General features: G+C 36.7%; 1 protein-coding gene across 1 annotated transcript in view; it reads left to right on the top strand.

Annotated features, from left to right (window-relative positions):
* The window catches only part of GBE1 (1,4-alpha-glucan branching enzyme 1), a 143,752-nt gene that overhangs the window by 28,749 nt on the left and 90,311 nt on the right, over nt 1-24,692 (top strand). The window contains exons 2-3 of the mRNA XM_027740075.2: nt 4,649-4,818; nt 13,423-13,538. Coding sequence (XP_027595876.1) covers nt 4,649-4,818; nt 13,423-13,538 — 286 coding nt within the window. The remainder of the gene's footprint in view (nt 1-4,648; nt 4,819-13,422; nt 13,539-24,692) is intronic.

The following is a 24,692-nucleotide window of genomic DNA, read 5'->3' on the forward strand; positions in this document are numbered from 1 at the left end:
TAAATAGAACACTATTTTTTGTATAAGGGCTGTGTAGTTTTGCATCAAACTCTGAGAAGTGTGTACCTCTACTGTAAAAGTTTTAGATCTATAGGTGTCCATAAGACAGAATATTTGAGGGTGTTTTAGTGATAGAAGTGTGAAGAGTAAGTGCTCACCTGAAATGTCAATCTTTGAAGCGACTACTGATTTAATATTGTCTTTACTTGTTCTCTATGAAGGTTATTTTATTGGCAAGATACTTGCTTTTCTGAATAGCCATTATACTAATTCATGTTTGATGTTTTAATCCTGCTTCAGTGGAAAGTCAGCCAATTCCTACACTTCTATTGTAAGGCTTTAAACAGAGCTGCATATAAAGCATGGAATTTAAAGCAATGCTGTGTTAGAAATTATGAATGTAACAGTAGGAAAAGAACTGTTGTGACCCTGTTTCAAATGATATTTATGATTACCAGTATTTCACAAGGAAACAGTGGTGGGGAGGGGGGAAATGCTGGTGTAGGAGCATTTGGTGGCAGGAAAGTACTTTGTTTCAATTTAGGTGTATGTGGTCTTGGAGAAATTCCAAGACTGGTCTGTCTTTCCAGTTAAGTCTGAAGAAAACGCTTAATTTCAGTATTTCAGTTTTAAAAAACACTGACCTATTAACAGAATTGATATAAATGAATATGGGACTTGGAAAGCTTGCTTTTTTGTAAGAACTCTGGGAGCAAGGAATGCACCAAAAGCAGGCCCCTCCTGTCAGATGTGCACTTGTCAGATGTGTGGGGCTGTACCTGGCTGTAGTAAAGGACTTCATGTACAGCTACTTCCAGTTATTACAGACCCTCTGTACCTGAAGTTCTGTAGATCCTATTGCTTCTCTGTTTAGTTTTTTTGTCCCAAAGTAATGGTTGTACTCTAAGTCATACTTGGGTACAGTTTTTACCTTGTAATCCTCTTCAGTGTCAGCTGTAGTGCCAGGAAATTGAAAAGTCTTAAGAGACTTCGCAGTCAGTCATTGAGCTGTGAGAACTTGAAAAGTATGAAGGCAGAAGTCAGCCTTCTGTTGTGACTTGTAGGTCTGAGTGCTGTTGTTGACTCTGTTCCCAGGTCCAGAATGTTGAGGTTCTCACCTATGAAATGTGTCCAGGGTCATATGTCAGATGTGTATATATGCATAACTGAACGTGGCACAACCCCCAGTGTTGAGGGGATCACAAAATCTTGTCTTATCAATATAATGTTTACCTCTCCAGTTTTAAGACTTGTATTCTAGTAGTGAACAAAATAAATGTTTGGAATTAGTTGGCAAAAAACTTTCCTGTCACTTTGTGTGTAATCCTGGGACTTTGGCTTGGAAGATTAAAAAAAGAAAGTTGAATAAGCTTCAGTAGTGTAGAAATGAATGCTGAAATTTCTGTGAAAGCAAAACCTTCAAGTTCCCTAAATATGGACATGAGCATGTACTTAACTCAGTCCTTTCCTTTAAAGCAACAACAGGCTGCAGTTGCTGCTTTACAAGACCTTTCTGCTGTTTTACAAAACCTTCTAGGACAAGTAACATTGTTCCGTGTCCAGATGCGTTTCGTCTCCTGAGATGAGTTTTATAGAGTGGTTCACAGCACAGGTAATTGATCCACTTCAGAAGCTGATGGGGTTTTTTGTTAACTTTGAGCAAACTACAATTCTTTATTTGATAATCTCAGGAGATAGTTAAAAAAAAAACCAAACAAACCTGGAGGGTTTCCAGATTATAATTTAAAAGCAATTAGGGAGAACAGTAATTGCTTCAAAAATCTTGATTTCTGCCATGATGATAGAACAGTAACATCTGAATTAACTTGGTCTATCACAGTGTGCTTGTGTGCAAATTGAAGGAGCTGCTCAAAATCTGTCCTATGTAAAAAGCTATTGTAAAAATGTTATATACCCCTGATCAAGAATCCTTCTGTTTCCCTTCTTGCCCCCCCCACCTCCTACCTTCAAAATAAATTATGTTATTGAGTGTGTAGTCTTGCTCTCCTATACTCCAAAGTGAGCAGAGTCTTTTTTTCACTAATAGTCACGATCATTTCACATATTGAATGCCATGGTCTCTTTGTTTGCTTAAACTGAAAGACAAAAATTGAAGCAGTGGATGTACTCTTAGTGCCTCTGTAACAAGAATCCAGAGTGTATATTGTGTGTATTACTGTCTGTGATTTTTCCCAAAGATACAGAATCATATAATTGCTTTCTGAAAGTCCATTTTCATCCTGCCCACGCTCAAATTCTGAATTTCTTTGCTGCTTATTTCCTTGCAATGAGATGAATGGGCTTGGTTCCTCTTTGCCAGGGAGGGCTCACCCTGAGGAAGAGGAGTATGCCATGGAAAAGGGAGATGATGTGAAGGGTATCAGCCTTTTCTGCACAGAGCTTTCAGTCCTTCTCTTTGCCCTGCTGTTCTTCTCTGGTAATAAATGTATAATTTGCCTCTTCTTCAGCTTTCAAGGGTTTGTGACTGACTTTTTTTTAAAGATACTAATCACTTCTCTCCCTCTTTCCTGAACGTGGGAAATATCACATTCAACCAAAGGTGTTCTTAAAGCTGTGAAATTGTATTTGTGGCAAGAATGGGGGGGGGAAGATTAATTTTAATTAGATAACATTCCACAACACCCTTTCTATTTTACCTGTGTCAAACTCGTTACTTCAGTCAGATCTTCTCTGGAGTTACAGTAGCTACCTATAGCATAGCAGGTCTTGCTTCAGCTGCAGTGGAGTGAGGTGAAAACAATGCAGGACGTGTATGTATGGTAGAGAAATGGGGATTTGTAGATGACACTGCAAATATACCTCTTTTTATATATATTTTTTCCTTTATCAAGGAGATACACTTCTTGTGTGTGTGTATATATATGTGTATATATATAATTATACTTCTTGTATCATATAACCCACATATTTTAAAGAAAGATTTAATATTGCAATGCCATTCTGTTTTTTTATTTTCCCTAGGGAGAACCCTTCAGTAATAATGGAGTGATGTGACTTTATTAAATGATATATGTTGAGCTTTTGAGGCTATTTGTGACTTGCTCTGTTTCTGTATTTAAACTTGATGCAAATATTTGTGGTTGCAGTTGGTTGAAATGGGAGTCAGTCAGCTGAGTTTGTATATGTGTATAATACACTTGTAGTCAGAAATCTGACAAAACGTTCTCCCTCAAGCACTTTAAATAAAATTGATTATCAGAGCAGGAGGAGTTAGTAATGCTCTTCTGAGGATTATACCCATGAGCAAATGTTAAGGGAATGGTGCGGGTGGATGGGCAAAAAAGTTGAGTGTATTTGCTATAGTTTATCCTGGAGACATTTTCAAATCTTGCTCTCTTTAAAGATGAGCATCAGTCTTCATAATAAAAACCTGCTGGGAGATTAACCTTGAAAGTATTCATAATACTCTAAATTAATATAGGTAATGCTATTTACTTTAACTAGTAATTAGACACCTTAATCTTCTACTTTGAACTAATTAAGGACCAATGCTAAATCAAAATTTTAGAACAAATCACAGAGCTCTGTCTTAAGCCCTGACACTGCAAACAGGCTGCTGCTTTTATCCTCTAAGAGAAGTATTATCTCATAGATAATATTTGTTACTGTTTCTCTTTCCTTTTTCAAAATACACTTTTTTTGCTGGGGCTCTTATTAGGTTTTACACCCTTCAGAAGATTCCTCACCATTTATGGAAAACAGAAACACATTTCTAATTTAACACAGGAGTGTCTTATTTAAAACAAAAGAGAAAAAGTTGTACAGGTTGCCTTAATTAAATGCCCAACTGCAGCTTTTAGATGTGCTTCTGCACATCTAAACATAACAGCTCACACTTGAGGAGTCCAAGCTGACTCTTTATATTGTACACCTGATGTTACCACGGATTCCAAAAACACACTTTGAGAAAACAGAGCAAGGTATGTCAAAACCCTCTAAACTGGTACTAGCGAAGTTTTATGTTAGAACTTTATGGCATTTCAAGTCCTCCTGGTGTAAGTAGGTTATGGTCCAAATAATTACTTCTATGAAACTAATTTTTTTCCAAACCTTTGCAGTGTCGGGGACTGCAGAGTCCTGCTGGTTGCCTCTGTAAAGAGGTTGCCTAATGAACTGCTTTCTGCAAGGGCCAGACTAGTTTGTCCCTACTTCTGTGCTGAACTGCAAACTTTTCAGTGTCCTGAGGTTGTCTGTCCATTAAAACTGGCTGTGAGAGATGTAGCAGGGCTCTACAGCTCTCCCTGGGAGGCTTGTGTCTGATATTAATAAGGTGGAGGAAAAAGTGCTGGGCTTGTTCAGAGTGTGAAGTTCTCCTGCTGTGTGGTAATACTGGGATTTCTTGGCTGCCAATCAGGAGCTGGAGTCTTAGATTGAAAGTGCAAACTGTTCCATAAAGTAGAGAAAGTGCCAACAAATGTGAAGATTGCAACTTTGGACTATGTAACAACCAGGGAAAAATTGTATGGTTTGTATTTGATGGGTTTTTTCCTACTTCTGTAGACAACAACTCTGATGTTATAGTGTGTCAGTGTGTTTCACTTAATTTTTTTTAGGTTTTTACACTTGTTAATGTAAGAAAGGCGCTTACTAAACTTTCTAAAAAAATGTTCTCTATTTTCTTTGAAAGGTACTCTCTCTTTTATAACCACTTGAAGAACATTGAGGAATGTGAAGGAGGCCTTGATAAATTTACAAAGAGTTACAAAAGCTTTGGAGTTAACCAGCTTCCAGAAGGTGGAATATACTGTAGAGAGTGGGCACCAGGAGCAGAAGCGGTGTTTCTTGCAGGTGACTTCAGTAAGTATTCTCAGGAATATTTCTTCTCCCCTGCACTGTGTTTTACATCAAATATCCTCTTCCTTTAAAGACAGTTTTGTAGCAGTGATGGAATTCTGACTGTAAAAATATATAATGGCTAAAATAAATAATATTTTCCTTTATGTTGCAGTAGCCTATGAAGGTATGTGTTTGTTGTATCATCAGTTTTATACGTGTTTTTTCTTAATACCCATAATTTGTGTCACACTGCATCACATTGGTACTTTAGGCTGTGTCTAAACTATCAGAAGTTCTTTTTAAAGCTCTGTAGTTAGGCTTTTATAAAACTGTCTGCAGAGAAGCAAAAATAACAGTGGAATAATTTGCTTTATCTTCTTTTACTGATCAGCAATGGTGTTGTCTAAAGGACCAAGGCCTTTGAGAATTCTCACCCATCCTGAAAGTGTAGGCAAAAGTTCTGCTGGAAAATGTTAGCCTGAAATCAAACCAAAATAGTAAGGAAAGAGTAGTTATTCTGTTTTGAGGGGAGAAGGAAGGGTGTTAGCAGAATGGGAAGGTGGCAGGATTACATGGAGGAATTGCATTGCTTGCTCTGAAAACCAGGAAGACTATTCCCTTTGAATTTGAAATAAAAATGGGAATTTGCTGCTTCTTTGGAAGGCTAAATCCTGTTCTGCAAACTCTTAAATAAAAGGCATGTCCATCATTGGTCTTAAATCCTGCAATACTAGTTTCTATCTCTTTTTTGCTTGGGGTTTTTGAGCCTTGTTCTGTTTTTCCTTTTCACATCTCTAGTCTCTCTCTTCAGGGTTAGATGTTAGTCCATCAAGGTACTTGGTCTTTCCTTGCTGGTACTTACTGAACAGGGATTTTGGCTGTGAAATTATTTTGTTCATTTAACTGCATTTCAGAAGCATGCAGTGTTATTTATCCAACTTTGATTTTGCCAAAATACTGACTGGGGGGAGTGTTCAATTTATGTATTTATATTACAAAATGGTATATAAATTGCCAGTTTGAGGCAGTTAGTCCTTGTGCTTAAAAAAAAAGTTAAATGTTGAGTATTCCTTCTTCCTTTCATGTCCTTGAGGAAACTTGAAAGGACAAACTGTATTTGAGGAAGGCAGTCATGAACTTAAAATTGTACATATTTAGATGACTTTAGAGTAAGATTAACTGCATTTGCCATTATTTGTAGTATCTGGTGGTGCTCTCTAAAGTACTGTGGTTAAACTTCTGTGAAACTGTGTGTAGTAATAAAGAAATAAATCAAATAAAAAGTGGTTTTCAGATCCATTGTTAAGAAGTTTTTCAGTGGTTTTCCCCAGTCCCAAGATCAATACATTTATAAACAAAATAAACAAAAGAAAGCATTGAAATATTCATGTTATGCTTTGTTTTCTGAACAGAGCAATATAATGCGTCTGTTTAAATTGGGAGAGGGTCCCCTATTCATGGTGATTATTAAAAAAAAAATTATTAAAAAAAAATCTTCTGTTTTTGATGCAAAAGATGAACGAACAGTCAAGTTAGTGCAACACTGTTTTCAGCCATGACCCTGTTTGATATGGTGAACCTAGTGAATGGTAGAGTAGCTTTCCTTGAAGTACTCCTGGTCATTTTATTGGAATAGACATTTATAATATAGGTTAGTGCAGTACTTGAATTTTAATATTGGAGTCAGATATGTCCTCTGATTCAAAACTGAATAATGAATCGTGTCTAGTTCACCTACTGCTAGATAAGTGATTTTAGTTATCAATACCAACTGCAAGACACGTAGATGAGGTTATTTTAAGAGCTTGACTTTATATGTATAAAGATGCAGAAAATTCTCCTCCTTACATCTCCTCTACTTGCTGCAGCCCCACCCATTGCTCAAGGTTTTCCTGTGCTGTGATGGGTGTAATATCTTTAAATTACTCAATGCAGTTGAAGGCTAGAATGCAGTAATTTTAAACATGTACTTTAATAGATGGTAATTTTAAAACCAGACTTGTAATGAAATGTTTAATATTTTAAATAGAGGTTATAACTTATAAATTAGCTTATCAGACTGGGGGGAGGAAGTGTGTGTATACCAGAATACAGTAGCTAAAAACTGGAATGACTTTCTAAACTCTACTTCATTCAAAAGATTTGATGTAATACATCATATGAAGCAAAACTTTAGGACTATTATCTTAGAGTAGTTTTATCTAGTCACTAGTGAAAGGTGTTAGAAGTCAAAAAAACTGAAAAGAAATTCACTTTAATGTGGAAAAACTGTTTCTCCTATATATTAATCATATTAATCGGTGAAGTATAATAATAATAATCATAATAAATAATAATAGTAATAATAAAAATCATAGTAAAGTGTTCATTCCAAAAGGGGATGAAAGTGTACTTGGAAAACCTGGAGGAATGAAAGATTGTCATTCAACTCAGATGAGCTTTAATAATATTCTGATGAGAAATTGCACTGCAAAACCCCAAGACTTAGATCAATTTGCTACAGATATGTTTAATTAAAACTGAATCCTTTTAACCTTTATTTAAGTTTTCAAGCAGGTTAAAGTCTCAAACTAAATTTACGTTTATATTGTGTTTAAATTGGATATTGGGATTGCTTTTAATAATTTTTTTTTTTTTTAAATAGAACTTTTTTGCAAGACAACTGTAGTGGAACCACAGGGGGGAAAGCTGGAGATCTTGTACCAAGGAATAAACCTTGAACTTTAGATGACAGGAGCTCTTTGGGTTTTGAACTGTGGTTGTATGTAATATGAAAACTGTCCATCCATGCTCTGGTTTTGGAGATGGATAGCAGTGAGTTCTCAGGGTTTTCCTTAACAGGGTATTGTCTGCAAATCTCTTGGATGTGTCTCTTTTTGTGTCTTTCCATCAAACAAAATATTAGTCCCTGCTATTTCATCTTGTGCTTTTGAGAATCAAAAACTGGTAAAAATTATAGTGGCAAGTATGATACAGAGACCTTGAACTTCTTTCAAAATTTTTAATTAGGCTGATAGTTGATAATAGCTTTTTATGAATTGTGCTTCAGATAAACATGAATAATTTATTTCAGTAATTATATACCCATGAAGCCTTGATCCCGTTAAGTTTCTTGTGAATGACTTTTATGCCTTATAGCAGACAATAAAACTTTGCTATTAAGGTATTTTGACTCAAATAATGGTATTTTCGTACTTTGTTCTGAGAAACTTGTAATGAGCAATAGAAAAATTCTTAGTATCACTGAAACTAGTAGTAGCACACAAATCTGTATTTTGATGGGAGAATGGGAAAACATGAATTCAAGAAAAGACTGAGTTGGTTTTGTCTTTTTAAAACTCCATAACTGGAGAGAAAAAAAAAAAGTATTATATGTGTTGGTATTCTAGTATGATGCTTTACTCTGAGTAGATGAACATCCAAAACCATTAAGATTTGTCAATTAGTGCTTTCAGCATCTCAGTAAATCAAGTGTATGAGGCAATTAGTCAGCTGAATTCCCCATACCAGAGGCAGAATCAACATTATGGGTCCCTTAAAAGCTCTCAGTGATAACACTGAATATTTCATCCATGTGCTGTATTGCTGAGGAACGTGGTGACTGCTGGAAATTTATTGCCACTTTACAATTGACTATTTCAAAATAACTCAGAGGACTGCAAGTTTTGAGGCTAACCCAAGGAATTTATTTGGGGATTAGAACACTCAAAATTGTATTTGGCCATGCAGAGACTCAGTAGGTTATCTATAAACAATACTTTAATTAAAAAAAAAAATGGTTGAAAGAGTAAGTATGCATATGTTAATTTGGAAGTCAGTATTTGGTATAAAATATCGTCATATTTGTGATTTCTGTTCTTTTTTTTCCCCTTTTTTTTCTTTTATGTGCCCTCTTTACCCTCCTTCCTAGCTAACATGAGGTCTGAAATGTTGATCACTGTAGAATGTCTGTTTGGTTTTTGCTTCCTCTTTCTTGCACTAGTGGGGGAGTCTTCTGCTGGGAGTGGAGGGAAGGTGGGCTGACAAGTTTGGGGTGGATGTTTATTTATAATTTAAACTCTGACAGGCCTCCTTCAGAGTGAAGAAAGGAGAGCTTAAGCCACCAGCCTTCATAATTTGGATATCTGACAGCTGACAGGGAACTCTTCATATCAGATTGTTTTGGGCTTTTTTTTTCCCAGACTTTTACCAAAATGGCTTCTAGATACCAGTATAATATCATACTGAACTTCTTACTGCTTCCTTCAAAGGTTTTTATAGAAAAATACCCAGATTTGATGAGTAAAGTCAAATAGCAAAACTTCTGTGCCTACAGAAGGCAGTAGGCTGGAGTATAAGCTGATGTTAATATCCAGGGAAACATCCCTTCTGAGAAGTGATGACACTTGTTTTTATGTCAGTGTTTCAGCTGTTTAATGACTTTTTAAGCAGATTATGTTAATGATCTGCTGTCGAGCTGTTGGAAATAAGGCAGTGTGGGAGAAGACCTAATTGGCCACTGTGTAGAACAGTATAGTGTCCTTGGAGAACCTCTCCATTTATGTTCTGATTTCATATTCTAATCAAGTACAATAAAGGTATCTTGTTGGGATAGTAGGATTTTGATGTCACTTCCCTTGTCTGAACTTCTGCTTGTCTGATATCCTTTCCTCAAGGTCACTGTGTGAATGCTTGCTGGACTCTGTATTCTCTTTAGGCATCTTTCAGTTGACCAAAAAGTGGAATGTGGACATATAATCGCTGTAAGAGATGGGTTTATTTCACTTGAGAATTCAACCTCAGAGTATGAAGTCTTTTCACTTTTAAAAAAATAGGTACAGCATTGCACTGATGTACCAGCTCTTGAATGGAAAAAGGCAATGGTTTGGTTAAAAAGCAAGAAGCACTGCTTTCCTCTATGAGAAGCAAGAGAAGTGTTTATTTTTTAGTGTGAACTCCCAGTTTAAGCCATGAGACTCGGAGCTGTATAGCTACATACTTGTCCGTGTGAAAACAGTCAGGAGATTGAACAAGAAGTCACTTAAGTGATGATGTAGCTTTGTATTGCATTTAAGTATTGCATTTAAATTGAGTTTCATGACAAATGGTAGTGCCCAAACCATTATAGCCTTGAATTCAGTTCCAGATTAAAGCTCAGCTCATGATTGTTTGGCATGCTAAGGGTGCAGTTCTGAGCAAAAGTTCCATTGTGCCTCGTTGCTGAGATGGGATGTAATGTTTAAATAATTGGTTCAATTTGGAAGACGTTATCACAGAGATGAGAGAAAATGAAAGTATCAGGCTATTGAAGATGTTTCCTGTGTTGGATTAAGATGTATCTGGGGCCTGAACTTTTGCACAAAGCTTTTGTCTTTTTGTGTGGCTTATGGATATTCCATGATGGTGTCCTATTTTTTTCCTAAGTTCTATTCGAGCTGATTATTTGAACTTCTCCTGGTAATCTTCTCAGCCTTTTTCTGTTTGTAGCTATTGGCAGAGTCTTTGAAGTCCCTGTTCTCAATCAAAAATGTTTCTTTTGACTTCTTTTTTTTCAGCTTCATAAATCTGTTAATCAGTTGCTGGTTGGTTGGGTTTGTTTTTTTTCTGTTGTCCCCTAAGGCATTCTGGGCTAAGTTTTGCTGAAAAATCTGAAAACTAAGCAGTAAAACTGAGAAGCCTGAGCCACTTCCTCTTGGAAGGAAGCCTTCAGTTTTCAAGGTGTTTTAAGTTCTTTATGCCTCTTGCCTTAACACAAATCAATATTTTTTTGTTATAACCTTCCAAAGTGAGTTCCTGTCCAGGGGTAAGTAGCAAACAGAGGTTTAAGTAGGACCATCTGGGGCAGATGGTGGTTGCTTTGCATCTCTTCTTGAGTCATGAACCACGGACACTCAATCAGGAAGGACTGTGGCTGGGAACAGGAGGGATTAATAGGAGCATCTGCTATTGCTGGCAGGTGGAGGGGAAAGTTTAAGCAACTTGGGCAGAATTATCCAATCTGCCTGGGGAGAGCAGAGATTTTAAATAGGTAGAGAGATGCAACCATTCCCCCTCTGAGGGAGGGAAGAGCCGTGGTTTTAACAGCAGCCATGAGAATTTTTTTAGCAATGTATGAATTCAGTGGGTTTGGTGTAAATAACAAACTCCATGCAGATTCCCCAGAGTGAGTTTTATAGAAACTGGGCCTGAGACTTCTTTTTTTTTTGCTGTAACATATTTTATTTTACTCAATATTAGCAAGTCATGGCCTGGCATACTTGGTTCAGTTTGTGCATTTTAGTCAAGAGGTACAGCTCAACTGGGAAGAGTTTCGTGAGAAGCAATAAAGATGATCAGATATCTGGGGGGACAGGATTGAAAGAATTAGGAGTAAATCCCATAAGATGGGTCTTGATTATCAGAAATCCTAACCAGTTCTTTAAAACTGTCTTCTTGAAACTTTTTAACATTGTTACGTTTTTTTCATCTTTCTTCTGTTTTCTCATTTTTGCCTGAAATGTTTATTTCAGACAGTCTAACTGTTATAGCATAAAAATTAATAATTTAACCTTTTCTTTTAAGTCACCAAATCCAATCATGTATTCTACATTCTTTTGCCCTGCCCAGAAATACATAAATAAATGTATTATAGTGTATAAATACTGTCTATACTTTGCAATTTAGACATTCTGTTCAGGAGTATTGCTTTATTGCTAAGGTGTTGTTTGTTTGATGTTGGTCTTTGTAGATATTAGTAGTGTTAATTTCAGTATTTTTCTTGATTGGAACTTCAGAATAAAACCAATGAGGAGGGCCCATCTAAATCTTACTAATACACAAGCTCTTCTGCTGTTAATCAAGCAACAGTTTAGTAAATACATTCTTTCTGCTAATATGTGCAATTTGTCTGCACTATCCAAATACTTTAATCGTGATAAAAACTATCATCTAAATGGAGAACTGAATTAATTGCGTTTGTGTTTTTGAGCACGGGAAATGTTTTATAATAAAAATCTCTTTATTGCTTTTGACATTGCTCTCTACTAGTAAAATGAATAGGTACTAGAAGATTTATCTTGCCTAGTTATTTTGGTCACATTGTCTGGCCCGTTTGATTTGTACCTCTCAGCTTTCTTTAAAGACTGGCAGTTCTCAGGTTTTAAACAGCTGCAGAAGTGCGAGGAGCATCTTGGAAAGCAGCCTAGTCTTTTTCTGAAACTCAAGACATCCATATCTTGTTAGAGAAGATTATCTTTTTGTTGCACGGCAGACAATATTTTTGGTTACTGACGTTTAAGAAAATATACATGTTGATTTGACTGTGACTCCTTCCTGTGTCTACTTCCCCTGTTGATTTCTATGGTCGCATGTCCATTTTTTTTTTTTCATTTAATTGCTTTTAACCTTGACTACCATGTTTAGTTGCAATGTTGTTTTATATGAGCTTAGATTAATACTCTTAAATTGGAGGCTGCTTATTCTTCTTTCACTGAGGTGTGGTTTTTGGTTTGTTTTTTTTTTTTTTTTATTACAACAAGCCATAGCATGCAAATAAATTACCATGAAGGAAGATTAGCATGGGTTGCTTTAATGTCTTGTAATACAATTTTCTGTGTCAACTGGTTGCTTTTTAGCTTAGGAGTCTATTGCCTTGAACTATGTGGGATAGACATATTCCAAGGCAAAAAAAAAAAAAGGTAATTTTCAAACTTAGCTTGCTATTTCCTTCTAGAAATGATTCCATTGCCACAGTGTGTCAGTTGAGAAGCAATATCTTCACTCTCAGTTGTATGAGTTAACCTTGGGCGTGCCTACAAACACACAAACCCACCTTGGCAGATGTCTGTTCACTTGGGTGTGTCATAATGACCAACCTCGCCCGTGTCCAGTGCTCAGGAAATCCAAACGGAACAAAGGATCTGGAATTATGGGATCTAAGCTTGCCTCAACAAAAATTTAATGAAAAAGTAATCTTCCTCAAGACTTAAAACTGGCATTTCAGGCCACATTTCCTGGCTGTGTTGTTATTGTCTGGTATTCTAGCCATTGCTGCCAAGTTTTGTCTGCAGTTTTCCCCGTATTTGTCCTACTTTAGACACTTTTATTTTATACATCAGCTTGTCAAAATAGAGGCAGTGAGCAGTGTGTGTGTCTGAGCCTGGTCTGAGTACTCAATTTATGGAAGCTGGTTTTGCCTACATTTTGTCCACCTCCCCTCTCCACAACCAATATTTGCTCATTAGTTTTTTTCCATAGCTGTGTTACAAGGATTTCTGCTGACTTGTTTAGGAGAGGTGAGGTTTTTGGTTTGAAATCCACCTTAAGCCTTACTTTTCAGCCACTAGTTTTCATACCACCATGATTTTGTGGTATTAAAATCAATAGGCTTTTTGGGGAAGGAGAAGGTTGTGTTGACTTTGATGAAAGACAAGGAAATAGAAATAATTTAATCATTGTTAAAGTAGATTTGGAGTGTGGTTTCACAGTGAAACTCTTACACACTTCATTTTACCTCTTTTGAATGTGTGTGATAGTATCAGATATAAAAATATTTGTCTGCTTTTCGCTGAAGTGAACTCTGAAAAAGATGGAACATAGTGTTATACTTTTGAATTGTAATTGGACACATTTTAAGATAAATACTTAAGGTTATTTCTTATATTGCAGATGGCTGGAATCCATTTTCCCATCCATATAAGAAGTTGGAGTATGGGAAGTGGGAGTTGTTCATTCCACCTGGAGAAGATGGTTGTCCTGCTGTGCCCCATGGATCAAAGCTAAAGGTGTTGGTTCTAGACTTACTCTAATTCTTGCAACCTTTCTTACTCAGTTGTACTTTCGGTTTTCTTTTAAGTAACTTTATCTTTTAATTGTTTGAAGAAGCAGGATCAGTTTAGCTACTTATGGTGCAAAGTGATCTCAAGGAGTGAAACATTAAGCATCACAAACAGAGTAAAATTTTTAGGAACAGGCATATGTGGCTGAAATGTGGATAATAGTGTATTGGATCATGTTACAGGATGAAAACTATTTACATGTTGATAACTTGAAAAATAAAAAGTAATGTGCAGAAAAATTCTTTCTATTGTTGTTGCAACTCCTTGAGTTCAAGATCACATTCAGATCTCAGTACCTTGATAATTCTTGTGCTTCTTTTAGCTATGGCTTTTCAGGTGATCTCTTTGCATTGCTTTAATGGTACATGCAGATTTGTCAAACTTGTACCTATCCTTTAGGAATTAAGGAATTAAGAGCAGTAGGCTTAAGTAAGTTAAACTGAATATAACTGTATTTCAGGAGTATACGTGAGGATAAAATGCTTTCTTCCAGAAAGTAATGGAAAATTTCTTTGAGCTGTCAAATGCCACAATTGTTATGGTTAGTGCAGATATACATAATGACAACTATCAGCAGAGTTGGTTATTTGTTAGTGAATATTGATTTAAATTGGAGATTTACTTTGTTGCAGTCAGAGCTTGAATTCCAGAGGCAGTGGATGCTAATGGGGGACAGTAATCAGTAGTTAAGGAAAGAAATGTACTGGAATTATCTAAAGATTAGAAAAATCAAGAAACTGGAAGCATTTGTATAATACTAGTACATTTTCAGGGCTCCCATCAACAAAACTAACATATTGAAAAAAATCCTCATTTTTGTGCTGAAAATCAGCTTAGGGAAACAAGAAATCAGTTAAAACAAAAATATGTATAGAAATGCTTACTCAATGCGTGTGCTTATCTCTCTGCTTTTTGTTATGGCTTATGAAATCATCCCAGTATTAAATAGGGATAAATTGAAATTTAGGAATAATCATTCAAGGACGAGAAAGCTGTTTTTATTTTATGGAGCAGGAAAGAAAACAGTTGTCTTCAGCTCAGAAGTGCAGTGATTATGCAGTAATGTGTGAGAGTGCAGAATGGTTATTTAATATTTTCCATGCTTTTGAGATGTAAGGAGGTTAGATTTCTTTCACTGTTGCTCAATTTACCTTCTGTATTTTATCTACAAAACTATTGACCTCATCTACTGTAGAATATCCTGTGCTCTGTGTAGAGATAAGAGATGTGAGTGATAAGTGTTGATAATTATTAACAGAATAAACCATAGATTCTTAAATGCATTTGGAGCAATTTGAGATTACTTTGTTGTCTTTCTTCCTATATAATCACCTATTTTTGAAGTACAGGTCTTGATAGTACTTTTTCCCTATTCAGCATTTTCTTTGAAATATAAACTCCATAAAGCAAAGATTGCATTGTACATAATTTGTTTAGTATGCAGAATTTTTGACTACTGATTGCCCTTGGTGCTGATGCCCTAGTAAGATGAATTCCTGTGGCTCTGTAGTTGCTCTGAGCCTTCTGAAAAAGCTGTAAGATACCTGCTGGCAGAGTAGAATGTAAGTTGGGTGTGGTTTTTTTGTTTGGTTTTGTTGTTATTTTTTTTGTTGGTTTGGGTTTTTTTTTGTTGTTTTTTGGGTTTTTTTGTTTTTGTTTTTTTTTAATTTTTAGGCTTTTTTTTACCCTGCCACTTTAATTGTGTTTTGCCATGGTCAGTTTTAAACAGATGTGTGATTGTCACTGACTCTCAAAATATGTGATGGTCCAACATGCTTGTGAAGCAGGACTGGGAAATAGGTTTGCTTTTGAGTGTATTCCTCAAGGAAAAAAAAAACAAAAAACAACAAAACAAAACCAAAGATTTAGAAACTTCATTCACAATTGTACACAGTCATAATTGATAACTTCATCTACAGGAAACTACTCCCAGCCTCCTCTGTAACTTTGCTAATAAGCTTTCCTGACAGTTTTTGTTCCGTGGTGCCTGCACAACTGGATCTAACACATCACAACGTGTACTTGTGATGGAGTTAGATGATTTAAACAAAAGCTCCAGTTAACATCGTTCAAAAATGGTTTTTCTGTCCCAAAAGCTGGAATGAGGTTGGAATATTCACATGGTAGGCAGGTACCTTACTCTCATGCTACAGCTGATCATCTTATTCTCTCTCATTCCACTAATGGGTTCAGAAAACTGCTTTTCTGTGAATTTTCTTTGAACTGTTAGATTATGGTTGTTCATAAACATACGTGTTTTTGGCAACTTGAGGACTTGTGTGTTAGAGCATAGTTTTGCAGTCCTTTGTTCACAAAGAAGCTGAGAATATTGGGTTGTCTGTAGATGGAAATCGCTATGCAGGTTGCAGAGGTAATGTTTAAATCCACAGGCACTCATGTCTGCACTGAACTAGGTAACAGAAACTCTTTTTTAGTAATGAAAGCAATCCCTGTTTTTCTTTGCTAAAGAAGCTTAAGAGAATTGCAGGTTTTACAGTTTCTTTTACCAATATGATTTTAAATACTTAAGTTAAAATAGTCAACTTTAGAGATTTATGTGGGGATTAATCTGTTACGAGGGGAAAGTCTCCTCCAGAAGGTCTTTAGCTTCTGTCTGCACTGTTTTCATCCTCAGTTCTACACAGGCGAATGCCAAATTCTGAAATAGTAACAAGGTCACTCCTTTTAAATAAGTAATATCTAAACCAGAATGGGAAAGGGATGGAGTGTAGCTGGTGACACTAATTTAGATCAGGTCACAAAATATTTTTGTAGGAAAATAAGTGAGGAGCAGAGGTCAAGCATTTGCCTGTTTCCAGTAGTAGTAGGCTGCCTCCTGTAGCTCTTGAGGCAGTCTTCTCATGAGAAAATACAAACACTGAAAAGTGTCAGAAGACTTACAGCAGGGTTTTTAATGACTCATTTTCTTCAGTTTGAAGAGAAGGATGCTTATGACAGTTGAGTGACTCCCTTGTGGATTATGACACCCATCTACAAAATAAGGTTACCTGCTAGAAAAGGACATTTTTTTTCTTTTTGTTCTTTCTCCTGTGGATCAATTGGGAGCTCAGAATGAGTTAAGTGAACAAATATAGTTGCTGTTGTGGTTGTGTGGTGTTTGCTTTTAAACTTCTGGCAGATGTCAGAGGCTGAGCACAGATTAAAGCCCAAAACCAAACTTTATGCTTTAATAAAGGAACCCTCTTTACCTCTCTTTATTTGTAATGGGGTAGTTAGAAAGATTTTTTCCTTAAGTGTTAGAATGTTTGTCATTCTGCAGTGATGGCAGCTGGGGTGCAAGTGTTCTTATCTTCTTTCATGGTTGACAATGACTGAATCTTTTTCTTCATTTTTAGTGCTTTTAATGACCTTTTTACAAGATACAGCAAGCTTTTAGAAAAATTAACATGGATAGACTTCTATAGCAAGTCATGTCATGTGTTGTCATACGTATGCAGGAGTTTAATCAGGGATTCACTTTGTTCTTTTGCTGTTTATTTATAAATGATTTTTCCAACTGCTTAAAAGTACCTGTAAATTAACTGTAGTTGGCAAGATCCTAATTTTAAAATAGTCAGTGGAGTTTAGGGGTGGGGGTAGCATCAGTAAAAATTGAGATCTTAGTATCTGCATTGGGGAATTTGTTTAATATTATTTATAAGAAGGCCAAGGAACAAAATAGAAAATGCAGAAAAATTAGCAAATTGAATCTTAGATGAAAATAATTTCCAAATTCATGGCTGATGATCAAGCTCTAAAATATCTTCACACAGTTAAATAAGAAGAGATGGCAAGACCAGTACTTGAAATATATTGGCAATTATGATTGAGCTACCTGCTGCCCTGGAACATTGCATAGGAATAGATCTGTACTAAGTTTTCTTTTGTGAACTGAAGAGGATATACTAAACCAATTTGAATTATTCCACTTTTTAGTAATGACAGTAGATCTGCAATTTCTGACATTATTGTCAACAAGAATTTTATATACTAATAAACTCGTCTGGCACGTTATCTGACAATGTATTGGGTAGGTGCACAAAACTCTGTATTGCAGCTAAACATCACATGTATTCATGAAATCTAGCTCAGTGTGATTCTGGCTTGTTTCTGATATGGAGGTAAGAGGCAGGATGGCTGACATGCCTCCATAATACAGCTTTTACCAAGAACCAGGTAAAGATTGGGAAGTTGTCTGTAAAATATCTGTGACTAAGTTTGTTGGGGTTTTTTATTACATTTTTGAACCCCTATGAGTTATGTGAGAAAGCTACCCTTTTGTAGTTAACATTTATCTAATTGATAGATAAAAAAAACCCAAAAAACCCAAAACCAAACAAACCCCAAAAAACCAAAACCTCACCCCTGTTTTATAGTTAATTTAGTTAATTTTAGTTGGTTTTTTAACAGATAATTTCTGTGTACCATTGTAACCTGCATCATTACTCTATGTATGCTGACAGAACTAATAATATATACAGCTCAGGAAACAAATAACATATGTTTTCTCCTGGAAAGTTCATTCAGAAAATGGTAGAAACTTTTTTAAAAACTGCATTCCATTATTTGCTAAGTCTGTATCCTTTTCTCCTTCACACTCATCTGTATATGTATCCATATCTATGTATTTAAATGGTGAAGTTTATAATTTTTTGAGGGAGTATCTTGTACTGTAATGAGGTGATCAGACTTGACATCTTGTGCACTTGTTAACACAACATTCTTCTACTGATATTCCACTCTTACATGTGTGAGTGGTTTCAGTGACTGCTGAACAATAGTTATATGTGCCAAGTCCAATACAAAATTGGGGCAGGCACATACAACAGTCACAATTTTTTCATCAGTTTGTACAGAATGCTTAAAAAGTTCACTATTATTGGGTTTGAGTTCTCCAGTCCAAACGTGTTACACTTTTTAATATTCAAGTGGGCAAAGGAGGAACTTAAGAGTCAGAACACTAACAGTTTATTAATCATGACTAAAAGTATCTGAAAATACATTTGTATTCAGGAGGTACTGGGTAGAGGAAAGTTAGTTGTGAAGAATATTTTAAAAACCTAATTCTTCCAGTTTTTGCTACTGTAAGCTATACTTTGTAGTAGATCTGCATGCTCTGTGTCTAACTTGTAAACCTTGAAAAGAAATCAAGTATAGTGAGCAGGTAGGTTAATCAGTGTCAGGGAACCACTGTTAGTAAAATTCATCAAGTGTAATTACTGTCACTGATGAAATAGATGGTGTTGCAGCTGACCCTCCTGATCAGGAGGTCCAGCAGTAAAATATCAGACCAGCACTGAGTTCAGGCCTCATGCACTTCAAGCAGTCTGCAGCCAAAAATGTGAAGGTGTTTTTAATGAGTGTGAAAACCCAGGAAAGTTTTTAATAATGGGATAACGGGCTGGTGGTTAGGATGCTAGGTGTAAAATTGATAAAGATGTGATGGGCTTTCAGTAATGTAAGATGCAAATAGAAACGTGGAATACTGGGTTGGAAGGGATCATCTGGTGCCACCTTTCTTGGTAAGAGCGTGGTCTAGTCATGATGGCCCAGCATCCTGTCCAACACTGGGGAATCCAGCACTTCCCTGGGGAGACTGTTCTCATGGTGAAATAGGTTATGTGCAGTGAGACAGCTTTTGCAAAGGGAGCCTCAGGTACCCTGAGCAGAGATATTAAACTTGATTTCAATGGGAAGCTTCCTGATAAAGTGTTTGCTGTTTCCTTTCATGTACAAAGGTAAACACTTCTTATTGGTCTGGTTTTCACCTTAGCTGGGGGGGTAAAGGGAATATCCTTGCTCAATTTGCTAAGTTCCATATCACTTAAATTTCATGTCTTAAATGGTGTGTAGGGTGCAAATTAAAAAAAAAAATAAATTCCATGTCTGCAAAGTTGAACAGGGAATGAAACAAGTGTTCTGCAGCATCATGGTGTATAACCCATGTGCAAGAAGCAGCAGACATGGCATTCCTGGGATTTTGAACTTTGTGAAACAGGTCTAAAGTCATCAGCACATGTGTTTCTAGATAACAGCAGTGCTGAATGGAAGTAAAACATTTGCTAAATCAGTGGCAATATTCATGTTTCATTGCTTGATTGTGAGCCATGACCCTTCAGCAAGTTGTTGTGGACTTTTCTGGGTTACAGATTGGGTTTGCTGGCAGGAAGAGTTGTTAACTCATTGGGAGGTAAATGGTCTCTTGACATTGCCTGTTTGGATTTAGTAAACAATGTGCAACTACTGGTGGACTCATAGGAGAGGTTGTAGGAGCAATGAACCATTGTAAAGCAGTGGACTGTTGCTCTTTGGAGCCTTTTTAGCAGACTGAGCTCAGCACTTTTAAATATTCTTGTTCAGTTGTTTTGGCAGGCTCAGTTCTCCTGTGACTTGAAGGTTGCACAATTCTCTGGTAGGAGGTTTTGCTACTTAGAAATACTTTGCTTTTAGTTCATCCATACAGACTAATTGTTTCAATTGCTATTAGGTGTATGTTAAAGCAAAATGTGGGGTTTTTTTTGAGGAAAAGGTGAAGAGATCTTAAAGAAGAAGAGGTCTTGAAATGGAATTTGAGAGTCCGTATGAGGTATATATAGATTCTTGTGGGAATTGTTTTTGTTTTGAGGATATGGCCACTAATTAGGTGAAGCTCCTGACATTCCCTTCAGTGTGACTTACTGGCAAGTACTTCCTGACTTTCAGCTGTATTTGTGTCTAATGTTCAGAGAAGATTATAGGTCAAGGAGAAAGTCGAAGATAAACTTTGGTATTCTAGTGGACTTACTCCACACCTTGGATGCCCAAGTCTTGCCAGATGGAATCCATACTGGCAACACAGCCAACACTGGAGCTGTTTGAGGGGAGCTCCTCTGAGGCATTATGATAAAATATTCAAGGTATGCTGCTTTAGAGTATTGGAAAGCAGTTGAGTTAAAGCACTTAACGATGTGTGGGGAGAATCAGGTGAGCTCAGCATGGAGGAAACCCACCACCATTCACTGCACTTCTTTATTATCCAGCAAAGAATGTGTGACCTAAGGTCTCCTGAATTGTTGGACAGGGAGACAACAGCAACAGGAGAGAGAGGACAGTGGAAGCACCATTGGGGGCTGTAGGCTATCCCAGTTCATAAGGCACTGTGGGAGTATGTGACAGGAAGCAGAGGTGTTGAGCATGACCTGCCTCATCTCCAAAAGATGTTTCACTGTCAGTTTGAAACAGCTGTGAATGGAGAATCAAAAAGTAAACCCACCATGCCACAAGCACCCAGTTGCAAGGTGCATTATGCAGCAGTTGTCCTTTGTACAAATTCTTCATAGCTGTGAGGGTGAGTGGGTGCTTGGGTGCCCCTGTTACACACTTCCTCAACTTCTTCTCTGCTTGACATGGCTTGAAGCAACTCTAATAATTTACACTTATTATGTGTAATGTGCTTTATTATGGTTGCTTTTCAAACCATGCTTTTGTACCCCAAGCATCTTAATTAAGGGGCTAACATAATACGTGTAGGAATGTTTTTATATCATGCCTACGAATTTGAATAGTATTTGAGCTACACCACTGTTGTTATGGTAACTTGATTCTGGTTAAGTCATAGTGGCAGAAAAAGTATTTTTTGAACTGTGTTTTAGAGATTCCAGTTTTCCTTTGATTTATTGATTTTTATTTTGGAAAAAGTTTTCAAAGTTTGGATTCTAGACTGAAAGAAAAGTTTGAATGCTATCCCTCAGCACAAATGTGTGTTATTCCTTCATAAAAATAAACTGGTTGTCCCTCATACCTAATGATGCCACCTTTGTGTAGCTAACAATTACAAATCCATGTACCTGGATGATTAAGTGAAGCATTGTCCCTACACTTGTGCCTGTTAAAATCAATTGGGAATGTTTCTGTGTGAGGTTGCTTTCATTTTTAACATCTCTCCTATGGTTTCCCGGATTTTAACAGTTTGATTTTCCTATGTTGTTTTTGTCTCTCTATATATAGATATTTTATAATACTGGGTTATTGGCTTCATCTTTTGAGTTAGTTTTATATTCAAACAGATAATATAGTATTTTCTAGGTTGGTTTTTTTTTTTTTGTTACCATTTACTAATTTTCCTCAGTTTTCTAAGAGAAACATGGAAATAAAAAAAAAGAGCAAAAGCTTTCCATTTTAATCTGATCTAGTAAACCAGGTAAACATGTTCATAAGTTCTTGAAAGCAATAGAAATACTTAAATCACAAATGGAGCTATATCTCCCTCTTTTGGAAAGTCAAGGCATGACTTAGTTACTTGGCTTAGAAGATAGGCTTTTGCCTCTCTTGTATCTTGATTGTACTTTAATTTGTTTTCTTTCCCTGGGGGGGAAGGCAAGCTGAAAGAAGGGGGAATTGTGAACAAATATTTAATATCCCTAATAAGTTTAGATTATGAAAACTGATGTCATGATATATTTACAGAAAAATAGTTTGCACAGCAAATAAATCTCTCTCTAGTGATTTCTGAACTACACAAATTCATCTGCAGAACTTTGTTAAACATGTAAACCAGCTCAAAAGCACTATTTTGTGTCTGATAACTAAGGAATATTTTTTCAATATTTGATTTGAATGCTTGCCCCTTTAGCTGATTTTAATTGCCAGAAAATTGCTTGGAAGAAAAAGAACAAACCAGAGAGCTTTGTATCAGCTGACTTAGTTTTGACAGTAACTGTAAATTGATAAGGAAAATAAAGCTGGAGAAAGGGAGACTCTGATTCATGTGCCTGGTGTTCTATTACTTTTCCTTTCCGGTGTAACTGATTTTGCAATTTAGGAAGGAGAACAGCCTGGAAGAAGCAACATGCTGTCCATTCTTTGCAAAACTTAATTTCAAGGTTTGTACTCAATTCTCTGTTAGGAAATAACTTCAGTGACTGCAAGCACCTTGACAGATCCGCTTGATTTCTTGGTTGTTGGGAAGGGCAGGAATGGAGTATGGTAAAGCTTTTCAGAGGAAGCTGAGTTCTGGAAGATCTCCCATTTACCATGTGTCTTGCCCCACCACTTTGGGTGGAGGGTCCATTTGGAAAGGTGCTCCTGACTAGGGGAAGCTGAAGTGTTGAACAGCTTCTGATTCCTTTTCCTCCTTGCTGCCTCTCCCGAGCTTTGTTAGGAAGGGCTGTGCAGTAGCAGGAAGAGCGAGGCACTAGTGATGCTGTGTTTGCTTCTTCACTCCTTGCCTTCTATTTCTGAGGCTATTAGAGAGAGAAATGTTTTATCTGGTCTCTAAAAATCTGTCAGGTAGAGTGAGACAATTACAGAATAATGCTCTCAACAGTGCTGTTAGATCCCAATTTTTTTTCAGGCTTTTGCATTTTTATCTAAACCTTCTTTGAAGCAAACTGTCAACCAAGAAACTTTAAATTCTGGCCCTGGGTTCTGCAGCTGGTTGCATTGCAGTAGCAGACAGTGTTCTGCTGTGGTGCCATGTATTAAGAGCCAAACATACCCTCTAGACTGTAGTGCTTCTCTCCCAAACCAGTGCAGATCTGTAGAAAGAGACTGGTAATAGTTGCCCTCTTCCACCTTCGTCTCTGTGTGTGAGGAGGGTGGGGTGGTGATGTGATTTCAGCTGCTCTTGTCAATGGGCTCAATTTACATCATCCACTGGCAAAAGCTTGTCAGAACTGTGTGTTGTATCCTAGGGGCTAAACTCAAGATTGGGTTTGCTTTGTGGAAGAAAAGGTGATGGCTGAGGTGTGCAGGGAAAGGCACTTTGAGCTGTTGGGTTGTAGCAAGGTGGGGGTCGGTCTCTTCTCCCAGGTAACAAGTGACAGGATGAGAGGAAATCCCCACGTTAAGCCTGGGGACATGTGGATTGGATATTAGGAAAAATTTCTTCACTGAAAGGGTGGTTAGGCATTGGAACAAGCTGCCCAGGGAAGTGGGGGAATGCCATCCCTGTAAGTGTTCTAGAAAACATGTGGATATGGCAACTGGGGACATAATTTAGTGGTAAACACAGTGATGCTGGACTCAGTGATCTTTTCCAACCTCAACAATTCTGTGATTCTCTGTTTCTGTAGCAACTGGAGGGAGTTGAGAAAAGGATCAACAATTTTAAGAAAAAGATAAATGATCTTACAGTAGGATTGTATCAGTGTCTAGAATGCAGGAACTGTCTTTGAAACTCAACAGCATTTAGGAAATAAAATTTAAGACCAGGTTTTCTTACAGCAGCAATGTGTCTGAAGTATATTGGGTCAGAATCTTTTGTATTCTTGTAAATTATTAGTGCTTTCTCTTGTCTACCTTATTTTTGCAAAAGTCAAAATGTAGTCTTTATTTGTCTACAGTGCACATTATACTAAAAACCATCTTTGTGTACAAGCAGTGGTTTTCCTTCTCCTTGCACTTATAGAACGACTGAGGGAGGGAAATACCGTGATATTAAATTTCTACTGCATTTCATGCTGTAGAAAAATTTGGTTATGTTGTTATGGCACCTAACAAACTTCCTGGAGAGTCTCTTAACAGCTTATCCTGTCCACCTTTTAGATTTGGGGCTGAACTTGCTTTTAAATCAGATGCATATTCCTGAGATGAGGCGGTGTTTCCACCTGTGTTCCTGTGGCTTTCAAATTTGGATAATCTTGGCTCAGAAATGAATAGATCTGAAGCTAATGAAATGCTATAGATTGTAAAATACTGAAATAATAGCTTATTGCCCTTATATAAATAACAAGTCACTGACATTTCCATATTTATAGTAAAGCTAGTCCGTTCTCTCATTATATTAGCTATTGTTGGTTTGATGGCTGATTTAATTTCATCGTTGTATTAAAAGCCACATACACCAACAATCATTCCAACTGCTTTCAAGCTATTAAAGTAATGAAATAATAATACAGTGTTTCAGAGCAGTTTATTGGCTTGCATATATTCCAGTTATCTAGTTATCAGTTCCTCATTTTCCTTTCCTCAACTTGAGTATAAATGACAAACCACTGTATAACAAATTTCTCACACAGCAGAAATATGTCTAAATTCTTTATTCTTTTGTCTTAAAAAAAAAAAAAAAACCAAAAAAACAAACCTCACCAGATGATAGTTTTAAATGAAAATAGGTGTCTG

The sequence above is a fragment of the Pipra filicauda genome, unplaced genomic scaffold (genome assembly GCF_003945595.2).
Source record: "Pipra filicauda isolate LSUMZ 115617 unplaced genomic scaffold, ASM394559v2 scaffold131_size2509542_pilon, whole genome shotgun sequence".
Classification (NCBI taxonomy): Eukaryota; Metazoa; Chordata; class Aves; order Passeriformes; family Pipridae; genus Pipra; species Pipra filicauda.